Source organism: Uranotaenia lowii, chromosome 3, assembly GCF_029784155.1.
Source record: "Uranotaenia lowii strain MFRU-FL chromosome 3, ASM2978415v1, whole genome shotgun sequence".
Lineage (NCBI taxonomy): Eukaryota > Metazoa > Arthropoda > Insecta > Diptera > Culicidae > Uranotaenia > Uranotaenia lowii.
This window is the reverse complement of record NC_073693.1, coordinates 214,988,513-215,007,666: the sequence shown is the minus strand read 5'-3', so window position 1 is coordinate 215,007,666 and position 19,154 is coordinate 214,988,513. Positions and strand designations below refer to the sequence as shown.

The window sequence follows — 19,154 nt, the reverse complement described above, 5'->3', positions numbered from 1 at the left end:
GGTCCGTAAAAGGAATAGGAACCATCACATATGACTTATTAGGTGTCCTTGAAGTACGTGGCCGTTCCGAATACGTCAACCGCTCATTAACAAACAATTTTCAGGTTCCAAGACTTTCCACACTGGCACTGGATGGAACACATCAGCAATTAGAAAGAACTTTTTCTCGGTCCGTGCCGGAACATCTGTTGGGCTATCCCGAACCAAAGCACACATTTTCCCACCAAATCATCCGTGATAAAATTTTAATACCGTCTACACCGGTCGGAGTCCTTTTTCCGTTTTCCATCCCTCGAAAGAAGCAACAGAAATATAACAACCTTCCCACAGGCTTTCCCCCACCGGGCATTTTTGTTTCCTACACCGACAACCGCAGCGCGTTTTCATCAATCCCCATTGTATGCGAGCGTTTTAATCTGATTAATATTTAATGCAAATAACGACCCCTCACCTTAACGATCTTAACCTAAAAAACGGAATAACAAACCAAAAGAAACCCCAAATCCGACTTGTAACAAACATCAACAAAACGGGCGATTTCCGGTTGTTCGAAGCTGCTGTTCTGCCTGGCTGACCGGTTCGGAAATTCGCATCTTTGCCAAATATTTGCGAAAAACGTACCTTATCAGAGTCAAACTTTTCCGTTGAAGATGGCTTCGTCTTGTTAGAGTTACCATTATTGGGTCAATGAAAAAGATTTTTCCCATAATCATTTCTTGGGAACTTGACGACCTCAAAGATGACTCTGGTATGTCCAAAACCGTATGTATTATAAAAAATTTACTCTTTTCGGAGTTATAGCATATGGTAACTTTAAAATGGAAGTACAGGACCCCGTTCGTTTTTGGCAACATTCGATTTAGGCAACATTCGATTTTGGCAACATCCGATTTTGGCACATGTGCCAAAATCGAACGGTTTTTAGAAGCGACATTACCTTTTAGTTTTCTTTTTAACAGGACCAATATAATTTAAAACTAATACCATAAATACGATTTGATGTTCTGAAATGGTGATAAAATACAACAAGAAAAACAAAAGTTTTTTTTTTAAATATAAAGTAGAATACTTTATTTTATGACAAAAGGATAAAAAATTTAAAAAAATTAAAAATCAAACGCAAACAAAAGACTCAAAATGACAAGAAACAACTAAAAATGATGAAAAAGTACAAAAACAGCAAATATGACAAAAACAACCAAGATTATAAACAAAACAAGAGTAGTGCAAAATGTATCAAAACATGAGAAAAAATAATAAAAAAAATGACTAAAAATTGTCGGAAATTGACTTAAAATAACATTAACGATAATAATAATAGTTATTTTGTAAAAATGAAAGGAAAAAATTTAAGACAAAAAATCGTTTGATTTTGGCAACACAAAATGTTCGGGCATGTTGCCAAAATCGAACGGGTTCTGTAGTTAAAAAATTAAGAAAACAATTTAATAAAAGATGCCTATCCATGTGTTTTAAGGAATTCTACCTCTCAAGTGAAGGAAACGAATATATTGAAAATATAATTGGGTATAATCACAACTGCTAGAGTAAAACACAATGCGGCAAAGTAGGTTACAATAAACGATCAAGTTAACTATAGATATTAAAAGATTTGACAACATTGTTTTTATTTTCAATTTTATTACTGTTTTGTCAATTCTGTCAATTTTGCTATTTTTTTCAATTTTGTCAATGTTGTTATTTTTGTGATTTTTGTCATTTATGTTTTTTTTTTGTCATTTTTGTGAGTTTAGTCAAAATAGACAATTTTGTCATTTTGTCGATTTTGTATATTCAGTCTGTTTCGTCCATTTCGTCAATCTTGTGTTAATTTTATGAATTTAGACAATTTAGTAAGTTTTGTCAATGATTTCAATAATCATAATTTTGATAATTTGATAATTTTTTCAGAAAAACAATTTCTGTTTCGTCAAATTTGTCGTTTTTGTCAAATTTGTCAATTTTGTATATTTTATCAATTTTGTCGATAATCACAAATTTGTCAATTTTGTCTGTTGTCAATTTGTATGTTTCGTTTGGAATCAGCAGAGTGGAGAGAAAGTAATAAAATCATAAATGTTTAGGTTTATAAGAGAAATAATGGTGAAATAATGCAATTTTTGAGTAAATTAATATGAAACAACATTTCTCGCGTGAGCTTTCTTTACGTCGTATGAAACAATATTTAAACAAACAGTTTTACTACGCAAAAAATACAAAAACTGACAAAAACGAGTCGCTACTTCTTTCCATTTAGAATATTAGTAACCTGGACAACATGTTCTATATGTGAAATTGAAATGTTAACGTTGTTTTGATAACTTTTTCAGCAGTTTTAGCTGTGAATTCTTAAAATGTTTCATACGACGTAATGAAAGCTTACGCGAGATTTTTTTTTTTTAAACGAACACAAACACATACAGGATCTCTATGAAACTTGATGTTTCCTCGAAGAGATTCCTTTTTCTTAATTCTAAGCGTACAACTGTCGAGGATATGATGGCTACAAATGCTACAAATCTTACAATTGCTAAAACCACCAACCCACAGGAAGTGTACTATGTATGCCGTGACCGGGATTCGATCTCATACCCACTGGCTTAGAAGACTTGAAGGCTATCCTCTACGCCACGGGCTGCGGCAAGTGGAACTGAATGATGCAAAACTTATACCTGACGATATTTAAAATATGTATTTTTAATTTTTGTCTTAAAAAAATTGTCAGGATACTCTTAGATTTTTATAAGCGGACTTTTTTCAAAGATCGCCTTCGTGGAACCTCCAAAAATGACTTTTTTTCGTCGGCCCCATAAAAAAGTTTGTTCTCCACATCCTAATCTACCATTTGGAGGGTGAGCCCCCAGATTCCCAGACATTATGCAATTTTGGGAAACCCTTGTACACGCAAAATAATTTAAAAATTAAATATACGGAATTTTTCACGTAAACTAAGCTTTTGATACACCACATCGATTCTACGTGTGCTTAGAAGTAGCAACTGAACTTCCAGATTACTGACATATTAATTTCACGTAAAGTCGAAGTTGAAAGATAAGAATCTATTTTTTGCAATTTGCTCAAGCGTGTGGTTACGAATTCTGATAGGAAAAAGGAATTGTTGTCAGTCAAATAATTTGATTTGACAGCTTCGGAGAAAGCTGTTAGAAGTTTGCCACCGAGTTTGAAGCTTATTTTCAAGGTGAACGGTTTGTTAACGGAAAAAAAGTTGGATGTGACATCTTCGTTCCTTTCTGGCGATTATTCCGGTAAATTCAATTGGTCTCAAATTACCGGCTGAATCTAAGTCATTGAACTTTTTTTTTTTAATGCTACACAATAACTCGAAGAAATAGAAGGCTCATGAAAAAACCTAAGCACCACAAGGAAAACGTCGCCATCGAGGATACGATTTCAGTCAGAAAGATTTCGGAGTTAGGTGCTCTTAGCTTCGGGAAAATTACCACAGCCCGTTACATTTTGATCCTAACACAACTGGAAGATAATGTTGATTTAGGTAAACGGATCAATTAGGTTCGCTAATTGTGATTGTGAAAATTAAAAATTGTGTAAATAAATTTTGTTTAAAACTTGAGTTGTTTAATTTTTTTTCCTTATCAATGAATAACAACAAAAATTGAAAGGAAAACAAATAAAACAATCGACCTAAATTTCATTCAGATACCATAAACATTTTCAGTAGCTTTTATAAACGCATCGCGTTGAGGTCAATAGAAATTCACGTAAGTTGTTGGTGACTTTCATGAAGCACTAATTCCTATAGGAGCGCGTTTACATAATCATTTCGTAGCATTTACATGAAAATTAATTGGATAAAAATTATGTTGTTTTTCACGTAGCCGCTACGTGGAGATTATTTTGCGTGTATACACACGGATGCCAGAATACACCCAGCAAACATAAAATCGTATTAAAAATGATAATTCGAGCCATTAAAACCGTTATTGCAAATCGCAATTCCAACGCAATTAAATGGTCTTAAAAATCGCTACTCCAAGTCGGTTCAAATGGTTTTAATCAGATATGATAAAAAGTCCCCCATGTTTGTAGATTTTGAAGACGATTTTATTCATTTTTTCTCTCCCGCGTGGATTTTTTTTATTAAAATTCAAAACTAAAAACTATCCTAGAATTATACTAATTATAGAGAGAACGATCCTCTGCAATGGAAGACTGCATCGATTTGCCTCTGAAGTTGGAGATGATTTTGTTGGTCATCTCTTCGATCGATTAAATGCCCGCAATCCGATGAAGATCTTCGGTGTTGTGCCAAGGTGGAAGCCGCAAAATCATTTTCGGAACTTTGTTCTGAATCCTCTGGATGGCTTTCTTCCTCGTCGCGCAGCAGTTAGACCAAATCGGAACTGCGTACATTAGATATCGCTCGTCGGAACACCTGTTTGTAGATTAGCATTTTATTCCTCTGGCACAGTCGGGATTCCCTGTTGATGAGATAATATAGAGATTTAGTGTATTTATTACATTTAGATTGAATATCTTCAATGTGATTTTGTGATTTTTAAAAGTAAGATTCCGATCAAGTGTGAGTCCCAAGTATTTCACGTGATCAGACCATTCTAATGAAACCCCATCAAAAGTAATGTAATGATTTTCATTAGGTTTTTAAAATTCACCTCTTGGCTTATGGGGAAATAAAATAAGTTGAGTTTTGGAAGCGCTTATTTCCAGGACACCAGGTAAGAGTTCAATCTCTCAGGCAGCCTGATGTTTCTCTGGGGACGTCTAGGGGTTGGTTCATCTTCGGGGGAAACAAAAGAATCGTTTTGGTCTTCCATGCTAACATCGATATCGACCAAAGTTGATTCTCCGGCTGGTGGTTGTGGATCATCTTCTTCAGGTTCTTGAACATTTGATGTTGGAGATGGTTGGCTTGACCGGGCTTGAAGTCCAAACATATCGACCAAAATGTTCAATGGTGTAGGCTGCCTCTCCGAAGTACTTGCATCATCCGGATACCGAAGCTTGACCTGGTCGACGTGTGAACGTATCAGTTTCCGTCTGCCATGATGCTCTTCCAGAAGTTAACTTTGCCAATCACTTCAAGAATCTTTCCAGGAACCCACTTCCAAGACAAATTGTTGCGGTATAGTTTGGCATTCACCGCAGCACCAGTTGTTAATTTGTGTGGTCGTGGTCCCTGATCTGCTTTCGGATGTGTCGGTTGGTCATGATCCAGAAGATTCAGAATAGTTCGGATTTTTCTGCCAATCATGAGCTCAGCTGGGGTAGAACCATTGAGGATACGGCTTGGAGTTGATCAGTAAACTTGCAGGAACGTTTGAAGGGATTCGTGGATGTTTTGCCAGTTGTTGATTTTCAGCAAAGACCTATTGAGGGAATCCACGAACATTTCAGCCTGACCGTTGGATTGTGGATGATATGGCGAAATCCGCAAATGTTGAATAACGTTCCTCCCGCAGAAATTTTCGAATTGTTTCGATATAAATTGGGTGCCATTTTCGGAAACAATTGTTGATGAATCGCATAAATAATCCATCCAGAATGCTCCGATGTTCCTCTTCGGTTCGGCTGTAGACCAGAATATCGTCCAGGAAAGATTCGACACCTTTCAGACCGGCTATCATGGTGTTCATCAACTGCTGTAAGGCTCCCGGAGCTGACTTGACCCCAGGTGCGAGCCGGTTGCAACGGAACAATCCACGATGCGTGTTGATGGTCAAAAGCTGCTTCGAATCGTCGTCAACCTCAACTTGCAAATATGCGTCGCTGAGATCGATGATACTGAAGAATCTGCATCCGTTGAGCTTGCTGAAGATATCATCGGGAATCGGAAGTGGATAGTTGTTCGGTTCCAATGCAGCGTTTAAACCGGTTGAGTTGTCGGCACAAATTCGGATTCGTCCTCCTGGTTTCTTGACAGCCACAATTGGAGCCACCCACTGGGAAAATTCCACAGGCGAGATAATGTTGAGTTTCTGCAAGCGTTCCAGTTCCAAATCGATTTTCTCAACGGAGATGAATGGCACTGGACGTTTCGGCTTGAAAACAGGTTGAGCGTTGGGCTTGAGGTACAATCGAACCTTCGTCTTCGTACAGTGACCCAGGGTGGATTTGAAACCCTCAGGAAACTTAGCTTTGTATCGCTGGATGTAGTTTGAAGATTCGATTTGGACTTGATTGCATATCGCTGATAATGGTTTGTCCCAAAGCTCAAACAGGTCAATCCATTCCAGACCGAAAAGGTCCAGACGATTGTCGGTGACGTAATAGATCGATGTTTCCTTGATGTCTCCTAGCGTCACTTCAGCTTTGGCCTCACCCAGAAAATGAAGGGGCTTACCTGAGGCTGTCGTGGCGGTGCGTGTTGTTGCTGAATGTGCTGGTGATCCGAGTTTCTTGCTCCATTGATGTTTCGAAATGATGGTGATGTCTGCTGCTGTGTCGAACTGAAGCGTTGCTGCAGCACCATTGATGAGAACAGTAAGAAACTTCCGGCTTGACACGCAGTTGATGTTGTTTTCAGCAAAAACACCTTTCACGGATCGCTTCTTGAAAACCTTGGCTTTTGAATGCGGCTTCGGTTTGTAGCAATCACAATAAGCTTCCTTGTGTCCGGTTTGCCTGCAATCCCTGCAGACGTGGCTTGAATAGCTGCAGTCGCGGACAAAATGCATTCCGCCGCACTGCCAGCATGGAGTCTTTGGGTTGGTTGAAGTCTTGATGGGTTTTGAATGTGAACCGGATGGCTTGACTGGAAATTTCTTCTGCTTGACTGTGCAGACAGAGGTCACCTGTTGATGTTGTTCAACCATCGCCGTGTCGAGCTTCAAATTTTGCAGTCGTTGAGCATCCTTGACCAGAATTTCGAGACTGCATTCGTCTTCCGGACCAGTTGCTTCCAATTTGGACAGTAGCCTCGTTCGTATGTCTGCATCTTTCGTTGATTGCGGACCGCAGATGAGAATGAGACTTTTAAATTGGTCCGCCGTTAAGTTGGCCAATTCAAAATCCTCGCAGACCTTGTTCACCATCCCAGCGTAGCTCACCAAATCATCAGCATCGTTTTTCCGCAGTTGGAAGCACTTGTAGCGTTTGCTGAAGAGTGAAATTCGGGTACTAAAGAGTTCCGTGAGTTTGGTGACCGTTTCTTCGATGGAAAACTCACGGGGGTGCTTGCACCCAAAATTCAGCCTCTGTGCCAATGGCGTGTAGTCAATTTCATAGCATCATTGGTACAAGAAGATAACGCGACCGGCACTGATTCGATTTGCGCCCACCGGCATTAACCTCCCAGCGCAACCGAATTGCGTATGTCTGAATGAAACAAAATAAAAACGTTTTCGCGTCCCTCCCCATCGCAACACAAGCCGAAGAAGGATGGAAATAAATACCGGCCAACACCAGGCAGCCAGCGAACCGAACACTGTGCGTGTGAATGTAGCAAAAGCAACAACAAAAACATCCTTCTAATTCAATCAACCGGCAAACACGGCTAAGCTGTGCGTGTGTATGTAGCAAAAGCAACAACAAAAACATTCCTTCAATTTACCGGCAAACAACACCGGCCAAGCTGCCCGGCTTTAGCAGCTGTGTATATGTAGCGTGTGTATGTAATAGCAGGCAGTAAGCAAAGCACAGTTCTCATTCAATGGATTTCCCGTTCCTTCACTCCCGTTCCCTTTCCCGTTTCCATCTTAAGACAAAGGAATGCATTGAAAGGAGGCCAAACGCCGGGAAGCCGACGTTGTACGTTTTTTGTGATTGATCGGTAACAGAAAGCGTATGACAAATATACCTCGTCTTGCATGAAGCTCGAATAGTACACTGGTTAGAATGTCGGACTTGCAAGACAATACAATTGGTGATGTGAGTTCGATTCTCACTACAGCGCTGTGGTTTTAATTTTTATTTTCTTGTTTCTGGGATGAATTATCCAATAGGGAGGAAATCCCATAAAATGTTTTTCTTGTTTCGCTTGAATGTAGTGATCATCATTTTGGTTGGAAGCCGAGTCCTTATGCCAGTTACGGTTTTTCAAACATACCGTCTTCGGCACAGTGCACATTTCAGAGCATTATCGGCACAGAGATTTGCTAAAAAGGCATTGGATTTTTGCAACCTCTTCTATGGGTGTGGGAAGGGCGAAATTGACGTACTTCTCATGGACGTTAACGCTGAGGCTTCGAAGAAGAAGGCGAACATTTGCTGCATCGTCCAATTTAGCGCCGTCTCGTAGAAAAAGATCTTCATACTTCCGGTACCAACGGTCGAAGACAAGACCGTTTTCCGTATCGTAGATGAATTCACGGATGTTGGAGGCCAGAGATTCAATTATGAACTCCGGGCTGCTGGACTTGGGAAAACTGGAATCTTCTTGAATGCCGATTCACTCCAGTATCTGCATGAGCCTAGCGTTCTGCTCCGCCATCTACTGATTCTGCCGCATGATAGTCTGGAAAACTTCTTGAGTTGTTGCCATCTCGATTGCGTGGGTGATTACTCGTCGCCAATGAAGTATTTCTTTATTAAAACAATACTTGAACTTGTTAATTACTAGTTTTATTACTTATTTTAAGAGAACGATGGATAGCGTGTAAATAGCACGTGGGCCTGACTAGTAATGAATAATTTTCACTTGTTGATTTGGTATCCACGGTAGTATAAGTTGATGCCTACTGTGGTAACAATCATCAGCAAAAAATATTCTGTACATCATGGAAGATCAGAATGGAAAATGTACCATATACATGGTACATCAGGAAGATCAGAAGTAAAAATACTGTATAAAATAGGCCAAAGTATACTACCCTGAGGGACACCAGCTCTAATGGGTGTCCTTTCAGAGCATGAATTTTGATAGCTTGGTTTTAAGGATCGGCTAGTTAAATAATTTTGTATAATTTGGTGAGATATACAGGAAAATCAAATCGAGCTAATTTAGCTACAAAGCCTTTGTGCCAAATACTGTCAAAAGCTTTTTCAATATCAAGAAGAGCAACACCAGTTGAATAACCTTCAGATTTGCTAGCGTTAATCATATTTGTAACACTCAATAGTTGATGTGTAGTAGAATGTCCATGACGAAAACCAAATTGTTCATCAGGGAAAATCGAATTCTGTAATGTGAATTGTCATTCTATTCAAAATAACTCTCTCAAATAGTTTACATAAAGAAGGAAGCAAACTAATTGGTCGATAACTTGCAGGCTCTGAAGAACTTTTTCCAAGTTTCAAAATTGGAGTTACTTTGGCATTTATCCATTTATTTGGAAAATTAGCCAAGTGAAAACATTGATTGAAGATTTTATCTAAAAAATTCAAAGTGCTTTCAGGCAACTTTTAAATAAAAATATAGAAAATCCCATCTTCCCCCAGAGCCTTCATATTTTTAAATATTTCGAAAATCAATTTAAGTTCATCAATATTTGTCTCACAAGAACTTTCAAACACATTTTGTTAAGAAAGAATATCATCAAATTCTAGGAAAATTTGAGAATCATTTGAACTTACAACGTTTAAATTAAAATCATGAGCAGAATCAAACTGGTGGGCTTATTTTTGAGCTTTTTCTGCGTTAGTTAAAAGAATTTTATATTTATCTTACAAAGTAGGGATTGGCTTCTGGGTCTTTTTCAGAATTTTCGTTAATTTACAAAATGGCTTTGAGTAGGGTTTAATGCCCTTTACTGCTTTTACAAAATTATCATAACAAATAAAATTCAAACGACGTTTGATCTCTTTTTTAAAGTCGCAATAAATAAATTTCAAATATGGATCCCTAGTTCGTTGATATTGGCGTCGACGAATGTTTTTCAGTCGTATCGAAAACTTAAGATCATCATCGATCAAAGGTTGATTAAATTTATGTTTAGCTTTGGGTATTGAAGCGGCTTTAGCATTGACTATTGAAGTTGTCAAATTTTCTACAGCCAAATCAATATCTTCTATTGAATTCAATGGAACGTTTACATCTAAATTACGTTCAATAAAATTCATATATCGCTCCCAGTTAGCCTTTTGAAAATTAAAAGTTGATTTTAAAGGGTTTTCAATGGGACTTTGGGATAAAGAAAAAGTTACTGGAAGGTGGTCTGAATCGAGGTCCGCATGAGTAACTAATTGACTACAATGCTCGCCTAAATCCGTTAGAACCAAATCAATTGTGGAAGGATTTCTAATCGAAGAGAAACAAGTATGCCCATTAGGATATTCAACAGTATAATAACCTGCAGAGCAGTCATTAAATAAAATATTCCCATTTGAATTTGATGAAATATTATTCCAAGATAGGTGTTTTGCATTAAAGTCACCAATAATAAAAAAATAGATTTGTTTCTGGTGAGTTTTTGTTAATCTCCCTTTCAAAATTTTTCTGTTCACCTTTAAATTGAAAAGGTATTGCCCTAACGAGACAGTCTAGAGAATTCGAGGAATGATTACCTGCGCAATTCGCACACTTGAAAAATTCTGTTTGTGGTTTATCACCACCAAAAAGGCATTTAGATTTTTCATGATCGAATGAGCCGCAAAGCATGCATCTGGCATTCATTCTACAATTTTTAGTGCCGTGACAAAAAGCTTGACAACGACGACATTGCGTAATATTTTGAAGAAAATTGGTTAAAGATTTTCGAAAAGGTTCAAATTTGACTCGACAATGAAACATAAGACGAGCCTTTTCAAGAATTTGCAAATTATTAACCTGATCCTTTTTAAAATGGATCAAATAAAGCTTAGGAGCAAAACCAACACTACTGGTATTATCCGTTAAATTAATGTTTTCGACCGGGAAGATGTTTTTGGATAATAATTTTTGGCTATTTACGGTCTTAGATTTTAATCAAACCACTTTTTATTTGAAATACCCGAAGTTTCGACCATTTTTGTGGTCTTTCTCAAGGAAATTATCTGTCTGCTGTTATTGTCAATATCGTTTTTTTTCAACGGCTAGGTGTCCAGTATTTGCAGCTAATTTGAATCGTATAGAAAAGATTTTTGAATTATTCGTGTTGGTTCTTTTCCTCATTCGAACTACTCGAATCGGAAAAAAACCTGACAAAGAATTTAATTCGGTTGTGATTTCATCCGGTGTCTGATCACCGGTGAGACCACGAAAGATAACTATAAAAGGACGATCACTTTTAGTGTCGTATGTGAAAAATTAGTGCTTCGACCGATCTGGAAAGAAATCTTTACATCCTTGACGGAAATGACGATTTCTTTCCGAAAAGCATTGAAGTAAGGAATCGTGACCGTAATTGGTGGAACCTTTTCATTTTTAAGAGTATAAGAAGAAGAAGGGTTCTCAGAACTGTTATCTTTTTTCGGGGAGCTTTTTCTGGCTTGCAGTCTTGTTTTAACAAACACGACGTATTGATTTACGTTTCCGACATTTCGATCCTTATTGGATCTTCTTCAGGGACTAAAATAATGTTTAGTTAGTAAGTTCTGCTGATCATAATTTATGCTTTCTTACTGAAGAAATGCCGTTTTCTTGTGAGTGTGTGAATGTGTATAGCTGTCTTTTGATCTGTTTTCGAATAATTTAAATTAATTCGTGTTTCTAGATATAAGGTTTGTCGACTTACTGCGTACAGATGTTTGCGGATAAAAATCCGTTTTTCTAGTGATTTTGGGATTGATTTTCTACAGCATCGAACTTTTAGCACAGTCTTCACTTTTCACAAATTTTGTTTTGATCAAAATCATTTGTTGTGTATGTGTTTTGATGGTGTTTTCTTTTGTGTGTATTTTTTTATTATCTGGGAGTTCACTCATTTTTCCGAGTAATTGGAAAATGTTGCCGTATGAAGAGTGGATGTTTTTAAGTGTCTTTCTTAATATTTACTGTGTTTATAGTTGTTTAAATGTGGCAACTTTCCAATATCTTCAATTTTTCCTTGTTGTTTTCCCTGTCGATAATCCCGACTCGATGTCGAAAAGGTGGTGCGTGGTGATTTTGTGATCCAGAAGTGCAGTTTGTTGGCTCAGCTTTGCAATTGGGTAATCTGCTTTAGTGTATTCATGTTCCCATAAACGTTTTAATTAGTTTGTTTGACATCGATGTTGGGACATTCGCTGCTTCAGTTTAACACGTTCGTCGCCACGTCACCAATATTCGGCAGACGGGTGTATTTCCTGGGGGGGGCCCGTCACATCAAAAAGCAGGTGACGCTCTCTTACTTGAGTTTTCTCTTTGCTTGCTCTTTGCTTTCTCTCTCTGAAAAATTTGTTGGGCCCGGCTAGCAAAACTACCAAAATGAGCGTGGCGACGAACGTGAATGCTAGTAAGTCCTATGTAGCATGCCTTACATTTCCCCCCCACGTTTTCATCGCTTGTTTCCGGTTTCTCTTCTCCATTACATTAATTTGTAGATTACATTTGTGTTTTCACCATATGGAGTTTTATTTTTGACTAAAGGAAAAATCGATCGATGTTTTCATCTGTTTGCTGGCGATTTTTATGTTTCCATAGTCGTTTCGCAAAGTTTTTGTTTTCTGCATCGTAAGATTGTCGATATTTGTAAGAGAGCGATATTTTACTTGCTGTGTATTATCGTTTTCTGTCATAGCTGTTCTTGACGGTGATTTTCCGTTTAGTCTGTTCAATATTCTGTTTATTAGTGTTTTAGGGTTGTTGCTAAGTAGCGTACAGATTTGGGTAATACCGCATCGTAGAATCGCGTTGTATTTTTTAACCAACAGGAGGCAAACAGAAAACCATTTTCTACAACTTTCACTGTCGCAACCAAGTGGCATTTTTTAACATTGCGTGACAACCTACGTAGATTTTCAATCTCCAGTTCCCTACTGTTTCTAAACTTCTGATCATTGCTGGTAGCCCTATCAAAGTACAAACGTCCAACTTTTCGTTTGAAATCTGTGTAGTGCAGTTATTAATTAATGATTTATTATCATTGTATGTCAATGTAACTAGTATGTCAATACCTTTTCTTCACGTTTGTTTTTCCGGGACGGTTCTTCACTGATGTAGCACGCGATGGTCTAAGCATCGCGTATAAGCATTGTTTTATTCATTGATTAGGATGACATCTTTTTTTCAAATAGTTTCAAGGATATCATGTTTTGAACACTGATCTTGAAAAACGTTAATGAAATACCTACCACTGATACTACATATAAGGCGACAGATTAAAAAAAAACAATGAAGATGGACACTGAATAAACTACTTTCTTTTTATATTTCAACAGCAATACTTTAACTGATTTTAATTCATCGTTTAGCACATTCAATTTTAAATAAATTACATAATTTGCGCAGAGTAGACACTCATTATTTTTCCTGGATTCATACAAATTCAACAGCATTCCTATACATTCGCCCTATTCCACTGTTCGGATCTTCGACCATTACAAGACGACAAACCAATATCGTCGTCACCCCGGGGACGTGATTAGAATCGATGGCGCTCGCTCCAGACAACGTTGGTAATCGCTGGTAGGATTTGTGGCTTTGCCGAACTAAAAGGTGGGATGCCGGGCGAGATTTTTATTTTCGAACTGGAGCGGAGCTGAGCGATTATTAGCGCTCTTAAATTCAATTTACAACCACTGCGCTCTGGTAGTGGTTAGGGAGTGATTTGGGACTATGTTCAACGAATTTTAATAAGCAGTAGTTTGGTTTGGTTTTGTTCTTAGAAAAAATTGCATGGAATAGACGATTTATAATGGATCAGCTGCTGCTATTTTCAAAGTTCCAATATATTTAGATTTTCCTACTGAAATAATTCTCTAGCCTCATGGTCAGGACTTAAAAACCCCTTAATTTTGGCTTGAAAGTTCTTACTTACAATCCCTTGACTAAAACAAAGAAAAACTACATTCAAATAATTGAATAGAAAAAAAAAATCTGAATTCGAAAATATGCTTTTGATTCTTTTCACGTTTCGAAAGCAAAAGTTTTTCATTAAATTTCTCCGAACCTTGCCAACCTTAACCTTAAAGGTGTCGTCTTTTACTTCATTAAACCGCAGCTTTACAACCAACATGACATCGTCATACTGCTGTTACTGAGAAAGGACGACGCGTTCCAAGTTCACTGAGCTTTGTTGGCAAAGCAAAGGAAAGTTGAGGTGTAATTCTTGACAGACGATGGTTTTTTTTCTGTTCCTTCTCTCCATCCGTCACGAATGGCATGACATTGGCATGGTCAGGGTAGTGACCGTGCGTTGAGTCGTCGTCGATGAGTGTGAGAGAACTCTTGGAGGGTTGAATCGAACCCTGCCAACATCATCAACATGGGCTCGGCTGGCAGCAATTCTGACTCCATACTTCACCCACCCCAATCGAATCCTGGGAGCAGCGGCGGATGAACTCAGCTGTTTTCCCGCACAATTTTGTTTGTACACATAGAGAGTTTAGTTAAGGAAAGCGGCTCGGGAGAAGTTATTGCGTTAAGCTTTTGTTGGTGCGTTTGCAGATCCAGATGAGAGTGAGTACCCCGAAGGTAGAACAACTCTGTAGTTCTCAGCCGTTCTCTAGGATTCTCTGGGAAAACTCTTGCTGGTGCTCGCCGGATCTTTTGCCATGGTTGCCATTCACGCAATATTTGAATATTCAAGCAGTAACAGTTTATGATTTTACCAGTAGCATTATGAGTTCACATTTAGCTGAATAAAGGGCAGGTGCCCGAAATAAATGAACATATTACCCGTCTTGGAACTAGTGCAGAAATCTTCAATACTTTCAAAGTTCAATTAGGTTGTTTTGCAACATTTGTGCGTTTCATGTGCTTGGGAAAATTAATAGTTCACATACTCCACAACACATTGAGCGCATGCAAAATATGTTAAAGCACAATCCGAAGCGTTTTTGGTCCTTTGTTAACGAGAAGCTAAAGGAAACCGGGATGTTTCTGGGAGAGCATAAATCGACTAATTTGGAACAGACATGTAATCTTTTTGCTGAACATTTCGCCAGTGTATTCAGTACTTCGCACGCCACGTCCACTAAAATCGCAGGAGCCCTTCGGTACGTTCCTAACAACATACTGAATCTTACAGGAATTGTTTTCTCGGAGGAAAAAATTCAAACAGCTATATCTAAGCTAAAACCGTCGTCGACTGTGAGACCTGATGGAATTCTGGCCAATACTTTAAAAAATTGTGTAGACGTTTTGTGGAAGCCACTCTCGGTTATCTTCAACCTGTCCATTCGCACCGGTAAATTTTCAAGTGCTTGGAAGAAGTCGTTTATAAGTCAGTTCATAAGAAAAATAATAAGCACGACATAACGAACTGCAGGGGAATTACTTCTCTCTGTGCCTGTTCGAAGGTTCTAGAAATTATTGTATCGCAGAGGCTTTTTTATGCAGCTAAGTCGTACATCTTTATTGATCAACACGGATTTTGTCCGGGACGTTCGACGAACACGAACTTATTGGAGTTCACTTCATTCTGCATTCGCACTATGGAAAAAGGGGGTCAGGTTGACACAGTGTATACTGATCTTAAGGCTGCCTTCGACCGCATTGACCACCGTTTGCTCCTTGCAAAACTTCAACATCTCGGACTCGGAGAAGGACTAATTGTTTGGTTTGAATCGTTCTTGACAAATCGTTCTCTCACTGTTCGGCTAGGAAATGCTGAGTCTTATGTGTTCCAGAATAACTCAGGAGTACCACAAGGCAGCAACATCGGACCTCTTCTTTTCTGCACTTATAACAACGATGTAACATACGCTCTGCTCCGGGTGTAGAATGTTGTATGCTGATGACTTGAAAGTTTATCGGAAAATTGAAAGCTACAGCGACTGCTTGGAATTGCAGCAAATGTTAAGTAAATATCTGGAGTGCTGTAATTTGAATTGCTTAACGGTCAGTGTGGCGAAATGCAATGTAATCAGTTTACTCGGAAAAAGAATCCGCTGACCTGGAATTACACTCTCCAAGATTCCACTCTTGAACGAGTTTCCGTTGTGAAGGATCTCGGTGTACTATTGGATTCCAAAATAACATTTGAAAATCAACTGAATTACGTCGTAGCCAAAGCGAATAGGACTTTGGGATTTATTTTACGAACCACTAGGGAATTCCCAAATCCACAGTGTCTACGAACTCTATATTGTGCATTAGTTCGCTCGCACCTGGAATCTGCAGCAGTCGTCTGGTGCCCTAGCCATGACATCTGGGTCAGTAGAATTGAATCAGTACAATCGAAGTTTACAAGCTCAGCACTCCGAATTAGCTCCTGGCCAGTCCCGGAAGAATTTCCTACATATTCACAGCGATGTTCCTGGTTGGATCTGGATACCCACGCTAACCGACGTGAATACCTGAAGGCGGCGTTTGTTGGGAAATTGCTGCTCGGTGACATCGATGCGCTAAACATTCTTGCGAGAGTTGACTTCAACGTGGTGCCTAGACAACTGAGAACGCGAGAATTTCTACGGTTAGGATTTCATCGTACACTATACGGTCAGAATGAGCCTATTCGTTCCATGTGTGCAGTTTTCAATAATGTATGTAGTGAATTCGATTTCAATTAAACGAGTGATATGTTTTTGAACCGCTTAAGAGCTACAATGTTATGATAATTATTGTTTTGTATTCTGTTTTTATGTGAGATCTTAATATTGCTTTTATTTTGTAAATCATTATTGTTAGTTTGTACATTTGTGAATTATTGTATCGTCTATGCTAAAGAAACTAGAGTAAATGTTTACTATAGGCTCGTTAGTCGATGCTATCTCCACTGATGGGTTTTTATGCCTTGTGCTTTTCCCATCACATCCATTTAGACCTCCTGGTCCGATGGATTAGGAAATAAACAAGGGTCATTCCTGTGGAGCGCCGATATATCATAGCGTTTGATTATATTTATAAATCGCATAGTTTCCATCAGGTAGCCCCTCGTCAGCCAATATTTCGCCCATCCATGTCTATCCTTCGCCCGCGTTCATCTGTCACATCAGTCAGCCAGTCAGCAGTCAATTCGTTCTTCTGGAGACAGTCCTCGTCCAACGGACAGCAACGGCAGCAACCAGATATCTCAGGGCGCACGCGATTTCATCCTTTCCCGCGCGGCAGCTGACCACGACAGGAAGGCCCGCTACCGCAAGAATGTATCTCGGATCAGGCCCCTCAGCCAGGTAAGAGCTCCACAAAGAACTTCTACTCCAATGCTGACCCCACAATTCCAAACAAGAATGTATGAATTAAACCGACACTTGGTCATCCGACACGAGAGTGCCCGCAGTTGCACTTCCTTTTTTATTTTACGTGGTGGAATAGGAAAAAACACCAGCAGAATTTTATTGGGACCATCTTTGTTCCGAGAAAAACCCGGTGACCGATATGAGGCACAGAAAGGTAAGTTTTTTTTATTTACACCGATTGCATTTGTAAATGAAGTTTATTTGCGAAACCTGTTTGTTTTCAGGTTGTCCGATTTCCAGTTCTAAAGAAAATCTTCAATTGGACGCTGGTTTTTGAAGATTCTCCTGAAAGATAATGTTTCTATGAAGCAAAATATGTTACCCGGATGTGGTTTGGTTCGGCAAGGTCGTTTGCATTTGGATCTGGTTGGAACTTCCCTCATGTATGAAAGTGAAATGAGAACCAGCACTTATTTGTTTTGCATAATGTTGTAACTATTTTAGCTGAATTCGAAATGTTTTATTGACGTGGACAAATTGAACGAAACAACATAAAATGTAGAGATAACCCTCCCGATGAGGTCTATAGCAGGAGGCTTAATCTGCCGGATTTGCAGTGCCGTATTGACAGTTTCAAAGGTGAGTATTAGACCGTGAATTCCGTGGACATTTATTAATTTTTTTCGAATTTTCATTTTCTGACAGTAAAATTTTATGGCCAGCCTTGATTCATCTAAACCCCCAGGGAGAGAAGTTTCAAAATGTACCCGAATACCGACGAGCTACTTACATATTCGGACGTGGCATCTTCGCTGGCTTGCGAATATTCCGGTGAGTTTCATTGGTTTCGTATTGACGACTAATTATATGTTTTTTTATATTAATTTTTCTAGGAGACCTGTACAAAAAATCTAAGAAGAAGAAGAAGAAGGATCGGGGTCGGGAAATACTGGCTTCGAGAATACGTTTCTAGTAAGGAAGATTCCGGAAGTATCGGGGATGATAGTCAGGTGGCTCCGGAAGAGAGTTTTCTATACACGGCCCCTGCCACAGCATCGATTTCCACTGTTGGAAGTTCCAACAGTTCAGCTCCAAGAAAATTACCGGAATCCGTGCCATTTTGGATTCCGACACAATCAGCACATGATGTTCCGAGAAATTGCATTTGGAAAACCAAGATTATGAAAATATAAAATTGTGAAGGAATAGTAAATCGACGCAAATTTCATTACGATAATAAAAACATTCCCCGTAGCTTTCAGAAAATACATCGCGTTGAACTCACTCAAAATTCACGTAGAATGTAGGTGACTTTCTTAAAGCTCCAATTCCTATAAGGATACGTTTACATTATTATTTCATAGCATCTACGTGAAAATCTAGTGGATAAAAATTATGTAGTTTTTCACGTAGCCACTACGTGCAGATTATTTTGCTTGCAGTCAACGTGTACGCGCAAGTGAGTAAACAAAGCGGGAAAGGAAAAACTAACCGAAAAGAAAAACGCTGTATCAGGTTCACGTTAAAATAATCTGTATCTAGCGACCTTAAAAATTAAACTGGACACTAATGAAGCATTCTGTGAGTTAAGTAAATAATTTTCTTACCCATTTCGTAAAGAAATAATTGCGTGGAAGCGCATTGATTTTAACTGATTTTGCGAAGCTATTTCGGACATAGTAAGAAAGAAAAAGCATAGTGTAAAAGAGTTCTACATTTTTTTGTGATTTAACTGGTTTGAAAATAACAAAAGCGAGTTGAGAGGACAGCCTGAGTGTATTGACATAAATATCTAGCGAGTTAAGAAGACAGCTTGAAAATTAAAAGACGAGGTGAGAAGACAGCCTGAACGCATTGACAAGAATATCAAACAAGTTGAGAGGACAGCTTGTAAATACAAATGCGAGTGGAGAGGACAGCCTCAACGTTTTGACAAGCATATCAAGTGAGTTGAGAGGACAGCTTGAAAAATCAAAGGCGAGTTGAGGGGGCAGCTTGAGTGTATTGATAAGAATATCAAGCGAGTTGAGAGAAGCTTG

The 19,154-nt window shown here is 38.6% G+C and overlaps 1 protein-coding gene across 1 annotated transcript; it reads right to left on the bottom strand.

Annotated features, from left to right (window-relative positions):
- Window positions 1-5,390: 5,390 nt before the first annotated feature.
- On the bottom strand, window positions 5,391-7,031 carry LOC129753072 (uncharacterized protein K02A2.6-like). The gene has a single exon (XM_055748872.1). The coding sequence runs from the start codon at window positions 7,029-7,031 to the stop codon at window positions 5,391-5,393; it is 1,641 nt and encodes a 546-aa protein (XP_055604847.1).
- Window positions 7,032-19,154: the final 12,123 nt, after the last annotated feature.